Source organism: Aricia agestis, chromosome 9 (assembly GCF_905147365.1).
Source record: "Aricia agestis chromosome 9, ilAriAges1.1, whole genome shotgun sequence".
Taxonomy (NCBI): domain Eukaryota; kingdom Metazoa; phylum Arthropoda; class Insecta; order Lepidoptera; family Lycaenidae; genus Aricia; species Aricia agestis.
Window position 1 is genome coordinate 8078893 of NC_056414.1, and position 27446 is coordinate 8106338.

General features: G+C 35.3%; 1 protein-coding gene across 2 annotated transcripts in view; it reads left to right on the forward strand.

The window, feature by feature from the left end:
• LOC121730546 (lachesin-like) overlaps positions 1 to 16621 on the forward strand; it is a 34148-nt gene extending 17527 nt beyond the window's left edge. For both annotated transcript variants that reach the window (XM_042119640.1, XM_042119641.1), the window contains 2 exons: positions 11562 to 11732; positions 15829 to 16621. In XM_042119640.1, the coding sequence (XP_041975574.1) occupies positions 11562 to 11732; positions 15829 to 16157 (500 nt within the window). In that variant the 3' untranslated portion in view covers positions 16158 to 16621. The remainder of the gene's footprint in view (positions 1 to 11561; positions 11733 to 15828) is intronic.
• Positions 16622 to 27446: the final 10825 nt, after the last annotated feature.

Genomic DNA, 27446 nt, shown 5'->3' on the forward strand with positions numbered 1-27446 from the left:
TGATGCTGCGAGTGTCCATGGGCGACGGAAGTTGCTTTCCATCAGGTGACCCGTTTGCTCATTTGCCCCCTTATTTCATAAAAAAAATATTGTAATAACTATAGTTGTATTGGTTCTATATGCAACATTTCAACATTTCATTGGTTCTATATGCAAACGCCTCCGTGGTCTAGTGGTATAGAGCGCGGCTCTTGACTCGGAGGTCGTGGGTTCAATTCCCGCGTTGGAAACATGTTATTTCCAAGTTTGGTTAGGACGATGCAGGGTGATCACCTGATTGTCTGACAAGTAAGATGATCCATGCGTCGGATGGGCATGTAAAAAGTCGGTCCTGCGACTGATCTCTCGCCAGTCGTGTCGGTCTTCCGTCCCACTGGGTTATGAGAGTAAATGAACAGAGAGTGCTCTTGTGTACTGCGCACACACTTGGGCACTATAAAATTACTCCTGCGTAGCTGGCCTGGTTTCAATGAAACCGGCCACCGTCACCGAAACCGGTGTGGGAGCTATTATTATATGCAACATTTTATATTATTCTACTTGATACATTACTTTATACTCGTAGTCCTACTATATATAGTCCTACTCGTACAAACTTTATCTTGTTTACTTTACTTGCTTACTTTTCTAAGACTTGCTTCATATAAGTTGTACCAAAAATACAATACAATATAAAGTATTTCTCCTTTAACGACAGCTTAGAACCGCTTCGTCGGAAAGCCACGGCTTATCTTCCGACTGTAAATACTTGAAAAGGAGAAAATATATCCATATTCCAGGGTAATTACTACCCGCGAAGTTTGTCTGTTTGTTTGCCCCTTTCTCATCAAAAACTTTTCTTCTACCTCGACGCGAAAAGAGCTAAAAACTTTTCATGTGCTTCAAAGTAAAACAATGCAAAAATAACAAGTCCACATGCAAATTTCAAACACAGAGACAAAAGTTTGGGAGATGTTTAGATGGTGGATTCATAAGCACTTTGATGTTACATTTTCCCGATAATTTCTCGGAGCAAACAAGGGAGAAATTTACGAAAACAAAATACAAATTATCGCTTATTCCAAATCCGTAAGTAACTTCGTAATGATGAAACTCATGTTTATATTTTACTTGACACATCGACTTTACTCGGTCGCAAGTGTTACGCCAAATTTATACAAATTTTACCATACATCCATTATGTGACTATAGAGAGAAAACCAAATTACTAGCGGATAAGAGTTTTTTCCTTTAACACAGATTTACAACTGACAGAAGAACATTAATTAATGTGGTAGTTCCTGAACCGGTGGTAGGCCTCATGTAGACACGACGTTCTAAAAGTTTAACTTTGTTAACCCATTTAAAAATAAATATTTTGATTTTGATGATTTTGATAATTTTTTGTAACTGTCGTATGGCTTGGTATCATAATTATTTCAGACTGGCAATAATCCAGCAATGGAGCTCTAGGTCTGCGTTCACCTTTAAAACACTTCTTGTTATATACTACACAATGAAATTCAAACCCACAGATTCGCCACAAACGCTAATTACGGCCAATTAATAATTAATTCTCTCAGCTTACATCCCTATATTTGAAATATAACCAAACAGAAACATGATATTACTTTTCCATGAAAACGTGTCTATTTATTGACACGTTATATTATTAAGTTTAAATGTTCTTATGGCTTGTAAAATTTGCCATGTTCAGCTGTAAAAAAAAAAAAGAGAAATTAAACTGCATATTGAGTTCATTAGGCAGGTAACAGTTATTATAATAATTATAAAATTTTAAAAACAACAGATCATGCAGTTCAAATACAATCGAAAAAAATATCTTATATGACACACTCTCATCCATTTCTTTTTATGTAATTAGGCACTGTCACCTTTTCTTTGAAATTCAAACCTCTCTCAATGCTCTCTAAATATTTTCACTTCAAAAACATCACAAACCAGTGAAACGTAAAAAGTAAAGTTTTTTCCGTCACAAATCCTGTGGTCTGCTCGAAATTGGTGTAGTTTTTTGGCAAGAGTCGAACGTTGGGCGGAGCAAGGCTTGCGAGTAATGAGATATTAAGATTTAATTTACGAGGTCTTAAGAAAAGTGACCTATTGTGGTAAAATAAGACAATGCTCGTTAGTTCCAGTTGAGTGGCCCCAGCTCACGACTTCAGCGACTCACAATGCCTTTCAAATTTATATCCTAACGCTCGACGTGGCAGGAATATTCCGGAAAAATTCTAGTTTTTTACCAGCCTTTCTGTGATTATTTTATTCTATTTGATTATTGGCAAAAATGTTGAAATTAAAAAAGCAATTTTTAACTTTAATATTCTTCAAATTTTCGAAACATAAAAATTGGTCTGATGCTGTTTAGAAAGTCTATAGCTTAGTCCAATTCCTAAACATCAGCTAACTCAGAGTTAAATGACAGTGTACAAGCTAACACTAAGTTCGGTGCAAGATCAAACATTCCAGAAACTGCAGTGAAGCTTTTGATTCTGCAAGTTTGCCGGCGGACCGCCACGCTCGCGTGACGCTATCACTTCTAACATTTCTACAGTCTCGGTTCCTGTTGCTTGTCTTAGCTAAATAAACTCTCTATTAAACCAGCAACTCAAACTATTAAGTCAACGGTTAGTCGAGGCCTAGATTTTGTTAGTCAGTGCCTTTAGTTTCAATTAAGGCAAAACAGGGATTTTTGGGATCACGGAAACTATATTGAAAATTTTCCATTCCAACCTACGAATAAATTCCAACTAATTTATGCTTCGTATTTTTTAATTATAAACATGAAAATGTTCGATAATTTGTGTTTACTGGGTTTCTCTATTTTCAAACGTCATAATATATTATTATTTTCTCATTTAAATGATTGAATATTTTTTATAGCAATCTTTGATCCGTGTTTTGATTGATATTTGTTGATTTATCGCAAACAGGTACCAAATTATTGCTAATTTAGTTTCTGGATAAACCTTGCTCTTTGAACCCATTTCAAATGTCAGTACTGCAATTATTTATACCAAATTTGATGTGGCAAACAGGCATGAGGTTAGGAATTTTGATGTAATATTATAATAGTATCTGGTGTCGCCTAATAGTTAATTAACCTATCTTCAACATTGGTTTTAACTTGAAGCATGGAAGGATGTTATATAATATATACCTCGTTTTATTCAATGATAACAAACAAGTGTAACAAATTCAAGTGATAATACTTGCGCTCTTTAGACTTTGTAGTTTATTATGAAAATGAGCAGCGTTGAAAGAGTTACTTCTTTTAATTTTTGAGCGTGCATGATTTTGGTGCATTTCCCATGGAAATATTGAATCCAGAAGTAACTCTTTCAGCGCAACTATTTTTACAGTTAACTCTACAGAAGAGATAGAGCCTAGAGTATTATTACATAGTTTTGTGACTTGATGTGTTAGTACTTCATGTTTTCTTAAAAATATTGTTTGCTAAGGCTTCTTACAGACTTGTCGACGGCAGCCGTCGATTGTCGTCGACAAGAAGCTTTCGTTTGTAAGAAGCCTTGGTAGCTCAGGGGCTGTAGCAAAAGTCCCTTTCGTTAAAAACGATCACGAAATTCGTTATCAAAATGTATGGGATTTGACATTAGTGTTAGAAAGCGAAATGTCATTTAGCGATGACTTATGTCAAACCGCATACATTTTGATAACGAATTTCGTCATCGTTTTTAACGAAAGACACTTTGTCTAAGGGGGCTGGTACTGTAATGTCACAAAATGATATCGACTTACAATTTCTATAAAAATATTACGTCTTTGTGGTCGCATAAACTCTACTCGTCATACCTTAATATCATGCAGAGTGCATTTTTAATAATTTCACCAGTCACGGATTCCGAGGTTCATAATCTCAATGCATAAAGCTGATACGCTTCAATCATACCGAAACGTTGCAGACTTTATGATCGAGGGATAATAAAATCCACCCTGGAAAATCCATTAGCAACTATTCGTGTGTAAAATGAAGTTACAAAACTTACGCAAACATTTTCTTGTTTCGTATACTAAATTTTCCCGTTTCGTATACTAAATTTTCTCATTTCAACAATACGTCGGAAAAATCTGTGCGTATCGTAGACGTGCATTATGTATTCACTCTGATGTTTCCGATCGTGTCTGTGTTTCACAAGGTACTGAGAAAATTGTTGCCAGTGAGATCGACGCTGTCCTGTATTCTGTCCTGTCCTGGCATACAAGTGTAGATACCACATATCAATATTTAGTACTGGTAAAGAAAGACGTCTAGCATCGTGGCTCAAATAAAACATCAATTTTTAATATTATTAATTTTATATTAATAAGTGTTCTCGAAATTACAGCTTGATAGCATTTGTATTTTTTTTTGTTATGCGCCTTCAAACTAAGATATTCAAGTCGATTTTTTTTCAATTAAATTTCCTAATATTTGTATACGATTCGATAAGTTATGCAATTAAAAGCAACTTTTGTTATGAAACCACTATCATAAACGCAATATTTAATATACCTGTCGAACAAAGTTGTCTCCCGATGCGTACAAACTACGAAAGACTGACGTCATACTTTCGTAGCACTTTGTATGGAGCGTTTCGGGCAGGTCTTTTTGATGAGATATTTGAATTGTCATATCTTGGTGAATTTTTAAGCTATCAGAGTCATTCTTTCAACGATGTTTCTATTTTTTAAGTGTCTTTCAATTACCGATAAGAAAAAAAAATAGTCATCATGCCTATTCTACTAAACTGAAAATATTAGTTACTATTGATAAATAGACTAAAAGTTATTAAATTCTAAAACATTGAAGACCCTTGTGTGGCGAAAATTAATAAATTTCTTTATAAATGTTATATTATGAAAGGTGTGAAAATGCTTTATTCGTTTAGAGCGAGTAATGAGTTAGACTGGAGTACTTCGTTCTTAACCCGCGGGCGGTTTCGAACTTCTTTACTCAGTTGTCGCGAGAAATTTACGGGTTAATTTTCAATGTACTTTATGTTTAGAGTATTCTTTATTACTTTATATTCACAGTTTGCCAAGTCAATTTTTCAGAACTTTTTCATGAATAAATAAGGAAAGGCGCATTTAGTTAAATAATAGGTTAGGCTTTTTATCAATTCAGGTAAATTATAATATAAGTAGAATAGAAATTTTGTGGGCATAAACATGCTCACATGAGTACTTACATTACAGTTTATAATACTTATTACTAACGACCCGTCTCGGCGTGGCACGAGCATAAAATATATTATAGCCACTGAAAAATGATTAAAATCGATAGCCTATGATCCTTCACCAAATAACATAAAAATTGCTTCAGTAGTTCGCTAGATAAGCCCATTCAAATCATTTTCACCGTTTTTCCATATTCTCATATTAGTCTTAGCGAAGCCTTCCTCAATAAATGGGCTATCTAACACTGAAAGAATTTTTCAAATCGGACCAGTTATAGTTCTTGAGATTAGCGCGTTCAAGTTAGCCCTTTCAAATAATTTTCCCTATTTTTTCCACATTTTCCTCTATTTCTTCGCTCCTATTAGTCTTAGCGTGATAAAATATAGCCTTTCTTATTATTCGTAGCCTATAACCTTCGTGGATAAAGGGGCTATCTAACACTGAAAGAATCATCAAAATCCGTTCATTAGTTTTAAATATTAAAGGGAACAAAGGGACATGAGGGAAAAAAAGCGACTTTGCTTTATAATAATATGTATAGATTTAGGTATAGATAATTAATCAACTTAATCCATTTTGCAACAGAATTTTGTAGCATATACTTGTTTTTTTTTCAAAAAGCATAAATACAAATAATACAATGAAAACAACATTTTAAGAGTTCTAAAGAGTAACTTCTCAATGTGGGTCAAAGATTATTACTGGAAGTCCATTACTAGATACGATTTACAACGTCATAGTCGAGATACACTCGTAACATTTTCAACGACTACGCTCTTGACTTATTATTCTAGTTATCTGTGCACATAATTCAAGATTACCTGGGTCGTTATTTAGAGTATTGATCAATAATTATATATCTACCTCACTAAAATTGGTCAAATCAAATCAAAAGCTTAGGCGCAATAGTTATACGAACATTTATATTGTAAAAAGAGATCGAATAGCCGAATTTTATTCGTTAGTTCCCAAACAGATGCCTCATGTAGACGTTCTATAAGTGTTTATTTATAACCGATTTAGAAACAAATGATTTTTCATATCATTTTCGAATAAACAAATCTATATTTTTAAATACTGCTGAGGAAAGACAGCTGCGATTTCAGTCATAGCTCCAAGATGTACATAACAAGAATATTATCAGGCTAATTGAATTTGTAAAAGTTTGTCCTTTACAAATGGCCCTACGGACTTTGCGAGGAAAAAGCAAAGTCATATTATTCAGTAAATTTTAAAAAATCACATTAAGCAATAACGCGCCACAATTATAGCGTACAGTAAAAAACAAATTCAACTTTTAAATACAATCTTTAATTTTTTTTTTCGTCTTAATTTAACTTTTACTTTCCGGGATTTTTAGATTATAATCAAAGGGAGGGATGACCTTCAAACGCAATTACTTAAACCCGAGCCAAATGAAATGGGAGGTCGTTTCATTATAACAAGAAATTTCATCTCAATTAATGTCGGGAATAACACTGTAACTCCTAATTACGTTAGAGTGGGGTAAATTAACACTTACACGTCGCGCTAACGTAGATTGATGACAAAGAGTGACAGACTGACAGTAGGTCCGCGGAACAGCCAGTCACTCCCAAACAAAGGGTTGATCGACGCGGTATTATAGCCATTAAATCAGATTGCGGACACAAATAAGTTGGCTAATGAATTTTGTTAATAAACTCGACGTTTTTGCAAAGCCCCGCTGCAAACTTTTCTCTTAAACTAATACAGCCTCGTGTAGCCAGCCGCTTTTGAAATAGTTTTGGGAAAGTATTATTATTAAGAATTTTGTTACTCCTTGCATTTATTACAGTTATAAATAAATAAATACGACCTTGACCATACATTTGACGCGTTGCCGAGATCGCACCAAAATCCTATTTTTAGGGTTCTGTACTCAAAGGGTAAAAATAACCCTATTACTAAGACTTTGTTGTCTTTCCGTCTGTATGTCTCCAGGCTGTAACTCCATAACGGTAATAGCTAGAGAGTTGAAATTTTCAAAGATTGTGTATATCAGCTGTTGCCGCTATAACAACAAATACTAAAAACAAAATTAAATTTACATTTAAGGGGGGCTACCCAATGATAAAAAACTCAAAGCAGATATGTTAATACTGCGTGCGTTGTGAAGATTCAAATACGGCCCAATTGGACCGTCTGTTGTTTAGTCTGCATCGAGCGCAGTCACGAACGTGCTGCGTCTTGTCTTACCTAAATAAATTGAAAATGACGTCATGCGTGTATCGAAAATGTACCAATTATGACTCGAAAGTAAATTAAACACATGGAATCTCTTACCACATGTCTTGATTGCAATAAATACCTCAATTATTTACATTTTCAATTATTTTTTCGAACAATCTGGAAAAAATCGAATTTTCATCATAGCTCGAATAAATCGAAGAAAGAGACAGCGATACGATTCGACGTTTAAAAATAGAACTGTCTCTTTTATGTAAATGGTTTTTCATATCTTTTGTTTCACTTATCTGTCAAATTTGTCAATGTTTGCAATTTTGAATTTGAAAACTGTTCGGAAGAGATTTAAGCCGGAAAATACTATGGACGTAACATATCTGTATAAGTAGAATATCATTGGGGGCTACCATACAAAAAACGTGATTTTTTAAAATAAAATAGGTTAACAAAGTTAACACTTTAAAAATGTCGCATCTACATGAGGCCTACCACCGGTTTGGGAACTACCCCGCCGAGAAGAACCAGCGTAAGAAACTCCCATCAAGCCCCATAAGCTCACCAGTGAGTGAGACACAATAGAATAACTATAGATTTCCAAGAATTCACGATCGAAGGATTTATATTTAATAATAATATTATTATTAAATAAAAAATAAGAGGGGCTCCCATACAAAAAACACTAATTTTGGCCTAATTTGACTCTATAATGGTACGGAACAATTCGTGCGCGAGTCCGACTCGCACTTGGCCGATTATTTTTACTTATCTTAGTTAAAAATTGACATAAAAAAATCAAACGGGGAATATGTAGCAAGTTGAAATTATTGTCTATCAATTATGTCGTGTGTTTCAAATAAAAGTAATTTGTAAATACTAGGGAGATACTGAAAGAATGCTTGAATTTTAATAAATTGGTATTACTTTGGAAGCTAATAATATCATGAGTATAGTAAACAAAAATAGTAAATTAATAACAGGGAAAGGAATGTTAATATTATACTGAAGATTATTGCTGAATTTTTATTATATTTTTGTAGTTTTCAAATTATGAGTTAATAAGGCTCTAAATACGATGTATTACGGCATATCCGTGCGGGGAGCACCTTAATTTATTTTTCTTGAATTCTGCGGACCGTAGGCATCACGTAGGGTTTAGTTCTTAATTTTTATTTGACTAATATAAGGAATCACATCATCATAATATAAATAGTAAAAATATCTATGGACGCTTCACACCACGGCAGTCTGGCCCCGTGCTAATAGTACCTGAAGGACTTGTGTTACGGGTACTATACAATATAATAATTATTTAAGATTTTTATTACATGATACACACATTTTTAATACACATCCATGACCCAATCCCCTACCCTATTCCCTTCCATACCTATAGGAATAGGGGAGCTATTCCCTTCCCTTCCCTTCCCTACCCTCCCCTATTACCCTATTCCCTATTAAAAGGCTGGCAACGCACCTGCAGCTCTTCTGATGCTGCGAGTGTCCATGGGCGACGGAAGTTGCTTTCCATCAAGTGACCCGTTTGCTCGTTTGCCCCCTTATATCATAAAAAAATTACCCAGGAAGTTTGAAAACTTTTTGTTCCGTCGGCGGGATTCGAACCCGTGACCGCCAGCTTGAGCTACCAACGTGCTTATTCACTGAGCCATGACGGAGATCTTCTGTAGATTGCAATCAAAACCAAAAATGTGGTGAAAAGTACCTTTAAGTTTAAGTTTATAATATTAGCATAAACTGTGAGTTTTTCATGATATGTTTGTTGTAATCATTATATAATGACTAGCTGTCCCGGCAAACGTTGCTTTGCCATAATAATATAAAGTATTTCCAGCGTATTATTATTTTATTAAAGTGACTAAATAAGTATATGTTACCATGGCAACGTCCCGTCCCGTCCCGTCGCACAAACAATGATCGCCGTCAGTCTCGAGTTGTAATAATTTACTATTATATAATCAACAAATGTACTTATCAATATTAAAAGTACCCAGTAGCCGATTCTCAGACCCACTGAATATGCATATAAAATTTGGTTAAAATCAGTAAAGCCGTTTCGGAGGAGTACGCGGCCTAACATTGTGACACGAGAATTTTATATATTATAAGATGTAATTATTGTAATTTTTCTTTATAATTTTTATATAATATCTATGGACGCTTCACACCACGTCAGTCTGGCCCCGTTCTAAGTACCTAAAGGACTTGTGTTACAGGTACCAGACAACGGAAATATATTTAATACTTTTATACTATACATATTATATTAAGGATTTTTATTATATCATACTCATATTTAATATACATCCAGACCCGGGAACATTGAAAACTTTTTTGTTCCGTCGGCGGGATTCGAACCCGCGACCCCCGGCTTGAGCTACCAACGCGCTTACCACTGAGCCACAGAGGTCGTCGATTAATTACCTAGCATAATATTATAAATTTGTAAATATATTTTTACTTTGTTACCCAAATAACAACAAACAAAGGTGCTTTTATTCTCAATATAAAATAAAAACAACCTGAGTCGCTGATTGACGCTGAAACTTTTTCTAACAATCCAAACTAAAAACAATGCCATACATTCAAACATTGTTTTTACTGGATCCCATGTTATACCTATTGGTTTATTAATTCGATAAAATAAATTCATCCAGATTATTTAAGTAAGCTTGTATGAGTATTATATATACTCAGCTTTAAATTATTTCTACTATTTAACTATTAAAGTGGCATAATTATGATAAGAATTTTGTAAACGTAAAACTGTAGGTTTAAAAAAAGCGTGTAAAATTAATCTGTTCTTATTTTTTTAAGGTTTAACTTTTCTGTCTTGAATATTTTATTATTCAATCAAACAAGGAATAACGTTAAAACAATTAAAACAAGCATAAAATAAGCTCGCCACGTTTGTGTATGACGCAACCACTTTTTAACAAACGCACAAACATAAATAACATTTAATCCGCCGCATAATACGATGAAAATAATGGCCGCCCAGATATTATTTGGTTACTTAAATATATTCGTAAAAACTTTCAGGATTTTTTATAACTACTATTCTTAAATCACGGAATTCTGTATGTAGCGGCCATTGACTCTAAAAACTTGTCATGCTTCATCTTTTTCTATACAAACCGCGATTGACAATGAAGTGACAGATGTTTCTAGTCTAAGGGCGATATCGTATTTTGCATACATGATGTGAACAGATTCTGAATTATATTTTCATTTCAAACTCAAATAGTTGGAGATTATCATGCGAAGAGTTACCAATACGTTTTCCGAGGAAACTATAGTAGTCTGTTTCTTTACAAGAATGCAATTTTATTCTTAAGTTAAGAGAATGTAGTGCGAGTATTTCTCAATAGCTCCTAGACTAGAAAGGTCAATGACCGCTGGTGCCACCTTAAATTGCCCTAATTATAGAAGACGACGGAGTTGCGGGCATCTATTATGCGTATTTCTTAATACGGAAACCATACGTTCTTTCCGGGTAAAGTATCATGATGTCCTTTTCTGCGACTCAAAGTTGTCTGTCTCTCTCTCCATACCAGATTTCATCAAAATGCGTTCATCAGTTTGGGCTTGAAGAAGTGACAAACAAACAGACACACTTTTCCATGTATGATGTTAGTGTGGATTTATTAACCTAAGTTTCAGTTATTAATAGTACAGTCAACAGTAATTCAGTACAGCTCCTGCAGTGCCGTGCCAGTTGTGAGTTGTGACGTTATTCGGAAGAACGGTCGCTTTATCATTTGCGGACAACCGACGTGTGAGCTTAGCGCGGCTCTGCCCGCACAATAACTCCTATTAAATTACTTTCAACGAAAATATTATGTAATAAATAATAATAAATAAGTTAATACTTTTTATTTTACCGCGACATTGAATAAATTCACACGTAATTCTCTTACTATAACAGTAGGCATCTGGCATCATTCTTCTGGCACTTGAAGGGTAATCTGGTGCATACTTCACTTACGTAACTATACTAACAATAAAATATGTATTGTTAGTATAGTTACGTAACTGAAGTATAATTAATCTGTAATGATAGGTACAAACAGATTATTATACGCATGTGCTAGGGCGGCGGGCAAAGGGAACTTAACGTATCAACAACCACAAAAACAAACTAGATACTATTGTTTCCTCCACAGATGAGATGGTGATATCATCCAGCAAGTACGAGGTGGTGAACTCCGTGATCAGCTCGTTCGAGAGCCGCATGACGCTGACGGTGCGCCGGCTGACGGCGGCCGACGTCGGCGGGTACAGATGCGTCGCCAAGAACTCGCTCGGTGAAGTCGATAGCATCATACGACTTTACGGTTTGTTCAGATTCTTACAACCTTTCACTTTATTATTAGGTCATTATCGAACGTGTGAACGAATGGACGTTAAGGAACACGAACGTTTTTAGGAACTGTTTGTACACTAATGCGACCCAATTTCTCAATACCAATAATATTTTGCATCGAATACGCATAGTTTAGCTATCTTGGTAGCAACCATAGCAACCACGGCGCTGTTAGTATCAATACAAATAAAAATTACATAGAGCGAGTTCATCGAATAAAAAAAATTAAATAAAGTTACGGTAAACTTAATTTTTTTTAAATATAATATGGGGGCAAACGAGCAAACGGGTCACCTGATGGAAAGCAACTTCCGTCGCCCATGGACACTCGCAGCATCAGTAGAGCTGCAAGTGCGTTGCCGGCCTTTTAAGAGGGAATAAGGTAATAGGGGAGGGTAGGGAAGGGAATAGGGGATGGTAGGGAAGGGAATAGGGCAGGGGATTGGGTCTTCGGTAAACTCACTCACTCGGCGAAACACAGCGCAAGCGCTGATTCACGCCGGTTTTCTGTGAGAACGTGGTATTTCTACGGTCGAGCCGGCCCATTCGTGCCGAAGCATGGCTCTCCCACGTTGTGCAAATTCATCTATTGTCAACTTTTTACCTCAGAAAACTCTTAATTGCTATTCGTCATCAAACATCAAAGGTTCTAATGTTTTTATGATAAGGTGCTATTTTCCTTTTCCTTTTTTATTTGAAAATTCGAAACTGAAATTGCCACAATATTTATCCAAAACTAGGTTCCTTAGATTTACACAGGTCGCAACTCTAGACAGTCCAGGTTCCACCTAAAATATTCAGGCAGCAGGTAGGTCTGTAACTTTGACCAAACTAAGCTCATAAAGCTACAGTTCACCTCAGTGAATTCGAAACCAAAGCTGGATCCAACAAAACAACATTTAAGTCCGATATATTAACAGATTATTTATATTTTTTTCACCTAAAAATTAAATTCATTTGTCGTAATAAATAACGAAAAATGTTTGCCGTTTATTTTTTTATCAACAAATCTTAAAATCATTCGAAAATAACACGTGTTTTTTTAATCAAAATATTACATTTTTATATCAATTATATTTTGATGTAACGGCTGGTTTATATTATTCCAATCCAGAGATTCAATGTAGCGCTGGATTATATTTGGAATAATGCAAACAGGCACTGTGTAAAGTAAATAAACTGGAATGCAATTTAGCAAAAAAGGGCTGGATTGGATCACTCGATTGAATAATGTAAAGCGACCATAATGCGACATAAAAATTAATATACACAATTTACCAAAAACGCTTGCACCATTGTTGCATCAATACGGACGCACCTAATCGTCAGTGTTTAAGGGGATCTGGGTCCTACAGGCTTAGCGCTAATGGTGTGATATATGTTATGCGACCTAAATAGGAGCTAGGGCATAAACAAGCCTAGCTTAAGATCCTTGCAGCTGATCCTAATACAACCCTAGAATGTAGATGCAATAATTCACTTACCTTTATAAGGTAATTTTTCAACAAACTTCTTTCTTAAAACATAACATACAATGTTACTTTTTACTTGTCTCCACTCGATGTTATGTAACTTTGTATGTTATTTTACTTGTTTTCCCTTGATAATATTATGTAGTTACAAAGAAATCAATACGTATTGACTAATTTCCTAAAATAATATTGCCACACCTGAATAAAACGATTGTGAATTGTTCAATTTTATATTTTCTAGCAAAGCAAAAAACCGATCGCAAGAAAATTTCAAAGGACAATGCCCAAAAAAACCCATAATCGATTAAAATAATTTATGTACAGCAAAGTAGATCATAAATAGTAGATTGAAAATATGCAATTCATTTTTTTCTAAACCATAACCGAAACCAATAATTTGAAAAAATAAATCTGAGATACACAGTATGGTATCTACTTCGAATCAACTAGTTATTTCCTTAGTTTTTGTGATCTTTCTCGTGAAAGCGATGTTGATAGACAATAATGTTTGTACATTATTGTCTATCAAATAGAAAAAAAAAATTGGCCAAGTGCGAGTCGGACTCGCGCACGAAGGGTTCCGTACCGTTATAGAGCGAAAGTAGGGAAAAATTGTTTTCTGTATGGGAGCCCTCCTTAATTAATTACCTATTTTATTTTAATTTTGCGATTAAATATTAAAGTACACACATAATTGAGGATTTCGTAAAAAAATCATGTGTCTACATAATATAACCATTATAGATTAGGAGCCAAAAAGGGCAAAAACTCACGTTTGTTGTATGGGAGCCTCCCTTGAATCTTAATTTTATTTAGTTTTTAGTATCTGTTGTTACAGCGGCATCAGATAATATACATATTACACAACCTGTGAAGATTTCAGAAGTCTAGCTATAGCGGTTATTGAGTAAGAGCCTGGAGGCAGACAGACGGACAGACATCGAAGTCTCAGTCTCATCGAAGTCCCGTTATTACCCTTTGGGTACGGAACCCTAAAAATTATGTCAAATCTACACTTACTATTATAAAGAGGAAAGATTTGATTGTTTGTTTGTTTGTCTTGAATAGGCTCCGAAACTACTGGACCGATTTGAAAGATTCTTTTACCATTGGAATCTTACATGAATTCTGCTGAACATAGGCTAAATTTTATTTTGGAAAAAATAGGGTTCCGTAAGATATTTGGGATTTTCGGACGCAAGGTGTAAAAAATCAACCAGAAATGTTACTTTTTTCGCGTACGCTGCCTAAACTATAAAAGATAGAACCATAAAATGTTCCAAGTAATTGTAAATCTTTTAAATATCTACAAAAAAGTCCGCGACATAATGTACCTATCTATGTTGAGTGAGGGACAATAACCATTTTTTTATTAAAAAATCTTGAAATGTTTTTGGACTACATTTAAATGCCTTTATTTTACTCATGCCATTAATTCTTATCAAAATAAATTATTTCATTACTAAGTACAGTTAATGTAGATAATATTTGCTCTTTGAATGATCAAAATTGGACGTTTGGTTTTAATGTTACGACGAAATTAAAATATTACGATTTCTGCTGCACGTTGCGAATTGGGCGTCGTCAAGGCGCGCCGCGCGGGTGTGCTCGCCCGGAGAGTCCACGTAAATATTAATTATTACTGAACTAATTAAAGATTGACTAAGAAATAAAGATTGAAAAAAAAATTTTAAAAAATCAATGTCCACCCGTGCGAAGCCGGGGCGGGCCGCTAGTATAATATATTTTAAGAATAAACTAAATCACAAGTGGCTTTACTCTACATCCTCTATCGGTTGTATCACGGCGAGTGCTCTAAGAAATTGTTCAGAATCATACCTCCTGCAACTTTTCGCCATCGCTTCACGCAAAAAATATACCATCCTCATCACTTTGATGAGTGGCAGTCTTCTATCGTGCGTTTTTTGCGTAACTTACTGCTGCGCACTGTAAAACTCTGAAATAGACTGTCACTATATTTTCAATACGACCTGCAAACTTTCAAAGGCCGGCAACGTACTTGCAGCTCTTCTAAATTCTGATTTTGCGAGTGTCCATGGGCGACAGTATAGTTGCTTTCCATCAGGTGACCCGTTTGCTCGTTTGCCCCCTTATTTTATACAAAAATGATCATAATATAACCGATATCGTGTACTTAATAGTCATAAAAAAACAGTACATATTGTATACAGATTATTTTCTATACCAAACTAACATTCTATATTGTGAGATATAAAAGTGATAAATATTTAAACATTAAATTCATAAATACATAATTACAACACTGTACATCTGTATTAAAAATATTTTTACTAGGTACTAATCGCCACACTATCGTTTGTAGCATCGCGTCGTCCTATCATAGATTCCTATAAGAAAAGTCAATTAGTTACGATCGTTTTTAAAGTACTCGGTGATTGTTTAATTCAAAAAAGACATTGTATTTGGGATACAGTATAAATAGTCTACGATGCCACAAATAAATGGTTTCAATCGATTACGGGTTTTTGGTCCATACATTTTTGGGCATTCGCCTTTAATATTAGCCAACCTCTCTACCTTAAATACAACAGTGTCATTATTTATTTATTACAGAAATACCTGGACCAACTGTAAAGAACACAAGTCTGGCAACAAAGAAAGAAGAATACATTGACTCAACTCCCATAGAAGGACCTGACAACCAGTTCGGTTCAGCCGAGAAATCTGACGACGAAGATGATTCTGTTACTGACGTTTCGTACAAAATCGACAACACAACCAAAATTAAAGTACCCACATACATACAGACAAATACCAACAAATATAATTTTAGTAATAAAGTTCGTAAAGTTGTAAATAAACTAGAATATGAATCAGCAGGCTCACGTAGGTTACATCCTTGTTTTTCACTTATCTTGCTTACTATACTTAGGTTTGTATGAAATAAATAGTTAGAAAATGTTTTATATGAACAGGTGTATTTTATTTGAGTTAAGGGTAATATTTTGTGGTGTTTTGAAGAATCGAAAGATCTTTAAATAAGGGCTTTTACAGGCCTAAAGTAGTATGTTCTTTTTGATTAAATTATATTATGAAATATTATAAAAAACTGACGTAAAGTGATTGAATAAACGATGACGCTAGTAAAATCGTGTATAGTCGTACTCTACATGATTTATAATAACAATCAGTGAATTTGGTTTTACCTCTTTCCTTTTTAACCCTGAATTGTACCTCTCTTTCCCTCTTTATCAATTAATAGAGAAAAAATGGTAAGTAAGTATTTTTGGCCTTACCGACTAAAAAAATCTGGGTGTACTATCGCTATTTCCTTAAGCATTAATGTATCATACTGTTAATAATCTCCAGTATCTACTTGTTATCTCAAATTAGCCTATTAACTGAAAAATTATTATCAATTATTATTAACTGAAAATATTTAAATTGAATTCTTATAGTAAATATTATATTCCCATAGATGACTTTGTTATAATATATATGTACAAGCTTGTAAATAGCGTGATGTATAAATAAAAATTATTGTTGCAATACTGTATAAACAATAATGTAAATTAAGAAATAAAGTTTGAATAAAATTACTATAAGTTGTTTTATTTAAATATTAACTAATTATGTAAGGGTTCATTTAATTACGATAAATCATTCGCACGACACATTCAGATTAATACCAAAAGTGAGATGGTCATGTTAATATAATAGACAAGACGTAGACCCAAGATAAAACCTAGGCACGGTATGCTACAATCATGCTACGAAATGCTACGTAAGGCGTTTGTGCACTACACGGAATTTTACCGTCCGGTGTTGGTAACGTTCACGTTTGCCATATCGAAACGTACGAAATCGGGACGCTGCGCTGCTGCACCGCGCCGCATAGTAAAATTCCGTATAGTGTACAAACGCCCTAAAACTACAACCATTACTACGAATTAGCATTCGTAGCAATGGTTACGTAAAACTACAACCGTTGCTTCAAAGTGCTACGTAGTGACTAGTGCTACAACCGTTGCTACGAAGTGCTACGTAGTGCTACGTAAAACTACAACCGTTGCTTCAAAGTGCTACGTAGTGGCTAGTGCTACAACCGTTACTACGAAGTGCTACGTAGTGCTACGTAAAACTACAACCGTTGCTTCAAAGTGCTACGTAGTGCTACAACCGTTGCTACGAAGTGCTACGTAAAACTACAACCGTTGCTTCAAAGTGCTACGTAGTGACTAGTGCTACAACCGTTGCTACGAAGTGCTACGTAGTGCTACGTAAAACTACAACCGTTGCTTCAAAGTGCTACGTAGTGCTACAACCGTTGCTACGAAGTGCTACGTAAAACTACAACCGTTGCTTCAAAGTGCTACGTAGTGACTAGTGCTACAACCGTTGCTACGAAGTGCTACGTAGTGCTACGTAAAACTACAACCGTTGCTTCAAAGTGCTACGTAGTGCTACAACCGTTGCTACGAAGTGCTACGTAAAACTACAACCGTTGCTTCAAAGTGCTACGTAGTGACTAGTGCTACAACCGTTGCTACGAAGTGCTACGTAGTGCTACGTAAAACTACAACCGTTGCTACAAAGTGCTACGTAGTGACTAGTGCTACAACCGTTGCTACGAAGTGCTACGTAGTGCTACGTAAAACTACAACCGTTGCTACAAAGTGCTACGTAGTGACTAGTGCTACAACCGTTGCTACGAAGTGCTACGTAGTCAGAGTAGACAGAATGATAGAGTATGCCGTCTTAGAACTGATGTTGAATTTTTTAAATTTGACGTATTATGACGAAAATCGTCGCTAGGGTTGTTAACTTGTTACCTACGAATTTAAAACTATGACATATTCGCTGGCCGTGTTCCTCTTTGGTCGTATTGTTGTTTGTGTTTTGGCACATGCGATTAAAATTGTCAGAATCCAATTTTGAAATCTTTATTTGAAATATTTAAAAATAAATTATATCAGCCAGCGCGGGGCACAATCCGTTCATAATCCTAGTGAAACCCGACGAATTTGACAGATATTGAAACCTGTCCGTTTATTTGCAGTCGAACTACTGGTAGTTATGTCTATTGTGACGTAGTGCTACAACCGTTCCTACGAAATGCTACATAAAACTACATTGCTACGTAGTGCTACGTAAAACTAAAACCTTTGCTATGAAGTGCTTCGAATTGTAATTAATAAATTACACTTGTTTTGCTATATTTTATTAAAACCTAACATTGGATTCGCCAATGCAATGTGTATAACCTACTTTCTGCTTCAGCAACTTTACTATTATGTGTGTATTAAAAATTGAAATAATAAAAAAGACTATAGTAGCACTAGCAAATCTGTATAGACCTTAAAATATAATAAAATAAAGATTTGTTCTTAAGGTACTGTAAAAATAGCTACAACTTGAATATTTTTTGGCAAAGAAAAAGAGAAGGGCTAAAATGGTCTCATTTAGCAATTCCTCTCAATCAATTTAGCAAAATGAATTGTCAAAACTGTCAAACTGACAAATGTCAAATTAGTTCGAATTACTAGACATGAATTGCAAGTAGACTTGCATTTTACGATTTTAAAAAAATGAATGATAATAATATTATGATTTATAATGTGATTCTCTAAAGCGACCATTTTAGCTCCGCTGAACAAATTTCAGCATAAGTTCCCGACAAGGGACAAAGAAAGACTAAGTGGTTTGCGGCTTGAGGCAAGTTTCAGTGAGGATTACCAGCGTCTCACCTCATGTTCATTATGCGAACAAGTTTGCCAGCTCGCAGCCTGCGCTGTCTGTGTATGCTAATTCCCGTATGTCAGTTCCGTTTTAGTTTACTAATCGTTCAAAGTATGGCAGTCAAAGAAAAAAGTTCCAAAACATAATAAGAGAAAAAAAATATGACAATTCAAAACATTTATTGAAGTTAAAGAACACGTATTTAGTTCATTATAATATGTAATTTTACTAAAGTTGCTTGTAATTGAAATCTAAAGTTAAAAAAAAAAAAACTTTATTATCATGTTGGTTTTGACAGCTAGAACTATTTAAATTATGTCCTCAATTTTAACACGCTTTGGTAACACAAACAAAAGTCAACATAATTAAAAGTTTTAAATCGTACCTCTTGGTTTATTTAATTAGAAACATGGTTTAAGTACGTACTTATTTTAAATTGAAATCATATTTGTAAAAATAATCTCGAATTGTAATTTTCATAGCATTAGTTGAACTACTAGATTAATAATTTTTATACACGCTCGACGTTTTATATTTACAGGTAGATTTTCATAATTATGGTTTTGTACGTTAATTTAATATAATTTGCGTAGTGATGGACAAATTTTAAAATAACTTGATTAAAAATATAGGAACAATAAAATTAATATTGCTTCACAAAGTGTTTACGTATGAAATGTTATTTAAAGTTAGCAGTTAAATGATTTTGATTCTGAGTATCGACACTGCAAAGGTTGTTTTCATACTTTTCATTTGCCAGCTGCCCAGCAATTCTAGGCCCAATGCCCTACCCTATTCCCTTCCCTACCCTCCCCTATTCCCTTCCTTACCCTTGTCTACAGTATTACCCTATGCCCTCTTAAAAGGCCGGCAACGCACCTGCAGCTCTTCTGTTGTTGCGAGTATCCATGGAAGTTGCTTTTCATCAGGTGACCCGTTTGCTCGCTTGCCCCCTTATTTCTTAAAAAAAAAACGAAAGGTATGAAAGAGCCCTCACAACCAAGATAACTAAGTTTGCGCGTGCCATAACCCCGTGCACTGGTCAACGGTTGCTGGTCAGTTAATTAAAACACGTCTGAATTCGGCGCAGTATTTCACGCGGGTTTTTCACAAAACTTTTCGACAGAGCATCCAGTTTTCTGTTTATTTATGAGCTTTTGCCAGCGGCGGACGGACGGTCCGTTTAACCGACAATATTTTTACATTAATGTTAGCTATTTTTTGGAATAACACTTTAGGACACAGCTTCGGAACAATTTTCACGGGCCGCTCGCGGGAAAACCGCATTCATGACTTTTTTGAACTAGAAATTTACAAATGTTCTACACAAACGGTGAATGTTAAAAAAACATTTGGAAAGTAAACAATTTCACGTTCGTTGCTCGGCATTAGATCTCGCGGGCTAAAAAATGTTTTTGTATTTCGATTCTGCTGCATGATAGAAGTAACATATAAAGAAATAATATATTATTATTATATACTATTGTTACGCTACGCTGAATGCTAGTATTTTAAATATAATAATAATAATATAATAGCTCCCACACCGGTTTCGGTGACGGTGGCCGGTTTCGTTGAAACCAGGCCAGCTACGCAGGAGTAATTTTATAGTGCCCAAGTGTGTACGCAGTACACAAGAGCACTCTCTATTCCTTTACTCTCATAACCCAGTGGGACGGAAGACCGACACGACCGGCGAGAGATCAGGCTCAGTATGTATATATGCATACTGAGACTGTATTATCTATGGATTAGGCGCATGACCGACTTTTTACATGCCCATCCGACGCATGGACCATCTTACTTATCAGACAATCAGGTGATTAGCCTGCACTGTCCTAACCAAACTTGGAAATAACAATATGTTCCCAACGCGGGAATCGAACCCACGACCCCCGAGTCAAGAGCCGCGCTCTATACCACTAGACCACGGAGGAAATTTTAAATATAGCCTAGGTAATCACTGTTGTTGTCTTAAGAATATACAATAATATATTTAGAACTTAAAACAAAATGTGTTTAAAACTTGCTGCAATAATTACCGTTTTTCTTGTGACTATACAACAACTTAATTTTATATTTTAAGCTTAACACGTTGCCTTAAAAATTCTCTCAAAATATCCCTTGACTGATGAAGAAAGTGTGAAGAATCTATGTACTCAACGATAACACAAGACAACGGAGTCGTAACGAGAAAATAATCAATTTCCAAAGTCAACGGAAGCAATCAACGGTCTTAACCGTTGTGTCCATCAAATCCGATAAAGGGACGATATATCAAAGACGTCCATAGTCCAATTACTGGCAATGTGCTATCAGCTAGATACAGTAATCGAAAATATCGCAATGTCAACAGCAGCGGAATCAGTCGTTAAAAAATATTTTTTATTGAAAAAAAGATTTCTAGTCATAACATTTATTTTCTTACTAAAAGAATGACTAACTTTCTTGTGTTTATAAGTAGCTTTTGAGACGTTACGTTTTTTTTTTTTTGAAAAAAGTTAAAAATAATCGGCCAAGTGCGAGTCGAGGCCAAGTGAGAGAAGGGTTCCGTACCGTTATAAAGCGCAAATAGGGAAAACATTGCGTTTTTTGTATGGGAGCCCCCCTAATTATTTATTTTAATTTTATTGTTTAATATTGAAATACACATATAATTAAGGATTTTCTGAAAATTTCAAGTGTCCATAATATGTTGCCATTATGGATTAAGAGCCAAAAAGACCAAAAAATAACGTTTGTTGTATGGGAGCCCTTCTTAAACATTAACTTTATTTTGTTTTTAGTATTTGTTGTTATAGCGGCACCTGAAACACATAATCTGTGAAAATTTCAGAATAGCTATTCTTGAGTTACAGCCTGGAGACAGACAGACAGACGGACAGACATCGAAGTTTCAGTAGTAGGGTCCGGTTTTTACCCTTTGGGTACGGAACACTAAAAACATGAAAAAGACTTGAAAAATAATACAAATCATAAAATACCTAATTCCTAATCCACAGCCTAATATAATCCTTCAGAAACACGCCACAATAGTTCAGCGGCAGACAGTGATTTAATCCTATATCTTGAATATCACATTAACATATTACGGCTCATTAATAGCAGAATGAGTTATATACGGCGTGTTTATCATTATCATATTGTCTAGGGTTGCCAATATTTGTAACTCAAAACTAAAAGGATAATAGGCGCTTTTATAATTTTCTGTGGCAGGGCACGACACGTTTTTTCCATCTCGGTAAAATTGAACCGTATGGTATATCGCTTTACGGCAACAATAGGCCGTAAAGAATAAAAAAAATACGGCTTATTGCTAGTTAATCGCATAATATATCGTTTTAAAATTATCTGCTTACCATGGCGAAAAAAAATTTTAATTACGTGCTCTTATGAAAATGCCATATAATTTCCACACAGGAGCAGGACCAAAAATATTTAAATGTAACCTGCCGACCACTGCGTTCGAGTATCTACTACCTAGTAGTAGTAACTCATATTAATTATGCTGCCATATTATATTTTTGCTAATCAATAACAGCCTTAGATTAAAATGTCATGGTGAAAATGTTAGGGGCCAGTATTATGAACAACCAGTATGTGACCCTGACAACCCTAGCCTGATTATCCATTTAATAGGCTTAGTGGGTAAACCAGGTGTGATAGTATTTTGTTTGAAATTAAGATATTCAGTATGTTACTGTTCATATGTAAAATTCAAACGCAAAAGGTGATCGATTGTTTCAAATAAAACAAAAGGAACCAACGGTTGAGGTTATTTTTTTGAGATGAAAAATATGTTTTTTCGAAAAACATTAACTATTTTATACACTATAAATAAAATCCATACTATAAATGCATGGGTGAATCCATGAAAAGAGGCTCAAATTCCAGATTTTATTTTATATTATTTATTTAAGTAATACAAATTATAACTTAAGTCTAATTGAGAGAGATACATACATCCTTTTTAACTAAATAATATTAAACGTACAAAAGTATAGATCTCCCACGTTTCAGTCTCCCGAAATCTCCACTAAAATGATATAGCTATTTTATGTAAGGATAATGATATTATTATAAACTTTTACCCAGTTCATATATGTATATTGTACATAATTTTGTACATATCATAACGTCGGGACATATTAATGCAATTACCTGCTAAAAGCCCGTCGCCTCGGGCGCCAATCTCAAAGGCGCTGAGTGACGCCTAAATGTTTCCAATGGTCCCATACGTGCCATAGATAATTCCTTTATTTTATAAGTAATACAATATATAAATTTAAAATAATATATATAATAATAATATAATAGCTCCCGCACCAGTTTCGGTGACGGAAACCAGACTAGCTACGCAGGAGTAATTTTAAAGTGCTCAAGTGTGTGCGCAGTACGCAAGAGCACTCTCTATTCCATTACTCTCATAACCCAGTGGGACGGAACACCGACACGACCGGCGAGAGATCAGGCGCAGGACCGACTTTTTACATGCCCATCCGACGCATGGATCATTCTTACTTGTCGGACAATTTCAGGTGATCAGCCTGCATTTTCCTAACCAAACTTGGAAATAACATAATATTTCCAACGCGGGAATCGAACCCACGACCTCCGAGTCAAGAGCCGCGCTCTATACCACAAGACCACGGAGGCGTTTTTTTTAAGTACTAAAGCTGACCCGGTAAACATTGTTTTTCCTATAAGGTTGCTAATATTATATGTCCTTTATGAAACTTTTCATCTCATTTGAAAGTTATTGAGCTATTGTATAGCTTTTTATCACGGGTTTCGAGCGCGGTGACCGAATCAAGAAATTCTGTAACGAAAAACACCACTCGTCTAACGTCGTTCAGTTCGGCAGACTTGGGCTCGGTGTTTGTGTGTGTGCGACTAGACGTATGCAAACTTTAATTTCATAAATTGATACAAAATGCTGTGCAATAGCTTTACCGCGGCAGTCCCCGAGTGCCACACGTTTTTTTTTAAGTCAAGCAATTCGAATTAAAACAGTAACCATACTTCCTTTGGGAGATCGCAGACGGCACACTTTTTATGTGATCGAGTCTGCGGCGCACATACAGTTTGCATGGCCGCGCTATGCAGACTGTATGTGCGCCGCAGACTCGATCACACAAAAAGTGTGCCGTCTGCGATCTCCCGTTGCGTTGCGCAGTGCGCGCAGAGTACCTATGGAATGTAGCTACAAAAAATATTTCAGAAAACTACACATTTTATCTAGATTTTATGCAGTATAAAACCAAAAGTGGTAAGCATACATAAGTACATAATATTTTAAACAATTAATACTAAACAGTTCTATTTCATATAAGTTATAAGCCTGGCATTGAATCTAGAAGAAATCTCTAGGAACTCCAAGGATCCTCGATAAATGTCTTATAAACGAATTATAGTTCGATTCGAGATTAATGAAAGATGATTCTCGCAAGTCATAACGAGTGAATTTCCTACGATTCCTCCCTGTCCATCCATCTTTTGTTATAACAATTACTACATACATCTCTGTCATTATCAGGTACCTTAATAATATCTTATATCACACGCTAATCGGAGCTGCAGTACCTTTTATATTTTATATCTTTAAACGAGCAATTCTTGTATACAGTCACCGTAAGATTGTAAACACCGCGAGATTGTAATATGACGAAGTGATGGATTGTAAACAACCAGTTTTCCGGTCATTTTAAATTAATTATTTCGTATTTAAAATATAATAGGAATATAATAGGTATATATATAATTGGAATCTCGGAATCGGCTCAACGATTTTCACAAAATTTAGTATACAGGGGATTTCGGGGGCGATAAATTGATCTAGCTAGGAATCACTTTTAGAAAATGTCATTTATTCGTGTTTTATCCAATACCGAGCAAAGCTCGGTCAAATAGCTAGTAAAACATAATGAAATTATCTTTTCATCTACAAAATATTATACAAACACTATAAAGTATTTGCTTAAAACTTACAACTTTGTGGGATATCTTTTTGTGAGCCTTTATTTTTATAGAAAGTATAACAGCTGAGAAGTAATGAATTTGCCGTAGCCAAAGTGTTTTAAAATTCAAATAGCATTAATAGAAGTTTCCATGCAACTGTAAACGAATACGGTAGCATTAATTAAGTGTCACATATGATGTGACACTTTTTGCGACGAAAAATGACCAAGAAACAAGATGAAGCCAGCAACTCCGTTGGGCTAAAATTCGTTTATTGCGCGGGAATGAAAAATATTCTATGTCCAATTTATATTCTATGTCCTTTCACGGGACTCAAAGTATCCCCATGCCAAATTTCAGCAAAATCGATTCAGCGGTTTGTGCGTGAGGAGGTAACAGACGGACAGACACACTTTCGCATTTATAATAAGACATTTGGATCGGTCGAAGTTAATCTCATATTAACGATAAGATTCAATTTCATAACAAGTGCACCAACTATATCTGTAAGAACTTTTACGAAGTTCCACTAGGTACGATATAATCAAGTGCGCCAATATTTCACACTCGAAGTTGCCGGAGTTGGGAACAATAATGTAGTTCTCTCAAGGCTGCAGTTCATCGGGACTGAACTAATGTGAGAAACAGAGCGCCTAGTTCCGACCCACGCTGCCTAAATCTGACAGCTGTACCTAATTCCAAACGTTCTAAATACGATTCTACAAATCGGTGTTTCTACAATGGGCGTTCAAAACATTAGCCCGTTTGGAAAGCTTGCGGCATCTGATGCAAACAAAACTATGTGTGTTGTGTTTATTTAACTGTAAACATTTCAAATGGTTTTTTTACTACATACATATACTCAATTAGCTACTCGTAAATTTCATGTAAGTATATTTAATTATATTATAGTATTATTTTTTTTTTTCCGCAGGGCAGAAAAAAGTTTATTTACATTTTTCTCTCCTACGCAAAAAGTGTTATTTTTATTTTAATACTTAGGGTGGGTTGCACCAACTTACATTAACTATAACTTTAATGTCAAATGAACTGTCAAATCCCTAGTAAAAGTCCCTAACCTTACCTTAACCTTAACTATAACTACGCCTCTGGTGCAACCCACCCTTAGGTTGTTAACAATAATTATGAAACATAGATTCATTTCAGCATTGAATATAAAATTACATAAAATTACTTACCTATTCCAAACTGAACACACTAAACCACTAACTCGTGTCGATCGCAAATTGACACACTTCGTAGAAAGAGGTCCATCTGGTTCCAACCAGTAATCGAAAATTTTATGTTCACCAGCGAAACTGTATCTCGCACGAAACCAGCAACAGAACGTGACAAAAAGCCAAAGAGAACGCATCTATCCCCAAGTCTGCCGTCCCGTCTGACAATATTTTATACAGCTGCGAAAATTGCAACCACATTTCCAACTTTAACAATTTACACCGACGCGTCGCAATCGTAGTTTTGTTAACATAACTGGAGCAAAGGATTAGCAAAACTGAGCCCAATGTTTTGCGCTGTAAGGTTAAAATTAAAGTTTAACCGGAATGCTAAATCTAACTGTCTCCAAGATCAATGACTAGAAATATTGGAGATACGAAAAATAACCATTACAACCTTTGTTCAATTTGAAAGTAAAACATTACTTTGCAGTTGCATAGCAGCTGGCGGCAAAAAAGCGGTTATACGGAAGAGCAATACTTCGGCACAAATGAGCCGGTTCGACCGAATTAGTACCACGGCCGAATTAGTAATTTTTAACTACTACCACTTCTATGTGCAGTTTAATCTAGATGTCGTATCTAGTAACTATATAATAATGTAAACTTCTTCCCCTCTATATTCCTATACACAAGGCCAACATTGCTTAGTGCTTAGTTAAGATTATGGTCCTCAACCGTAAGAGGTAAATTTATACGTGGGAGAGCCATGCTTCGGCACGAATGGGCCGGCTCGACCGGATAAATACCACGTTCTCACAGAAAACCGGCGTGAAACAGCGCTTGCGCTGTGTTTCGCCGAGTGAGTGAGTTTACCGGAGGCCCAATCCCCTAACCCCTACCCTATTCCCTTCCCTACCCTCAACTATTCCCTTCCCTTCCCTTCTCTACCCTCCCCTATTACCCTATTCCCTCTTAAAAGGCCGGCAACGCACTTGCAGCTCTTCTGATGCTGCGAGTGTCCATGGGCGACGGAAGTTGCTTTCCATCAGGTGACCCGTTTGCTTGTTTGCCCCCTTATTTCATAAAAAAAAAAATAGAAACTGAGGCCAATGGAGTTTCTAAAAAGGAACAATAATATGTCAATAGCATTCTGTATTGCAGTAATGTGAAATATTAAAAACAGTCAATTTCAGACAACGTCCTATCTTAACGATACCAGCCTCATACAAATTATATAAAATAAATATGGGCGAGGACAGATCAAACAATGCACCTCTTTTAAAGTTTTTATTCACTTTAAATGCTCTTCGTCAACTTAAACGAGTATCAAATTAAGGTCACCAAAGATATACA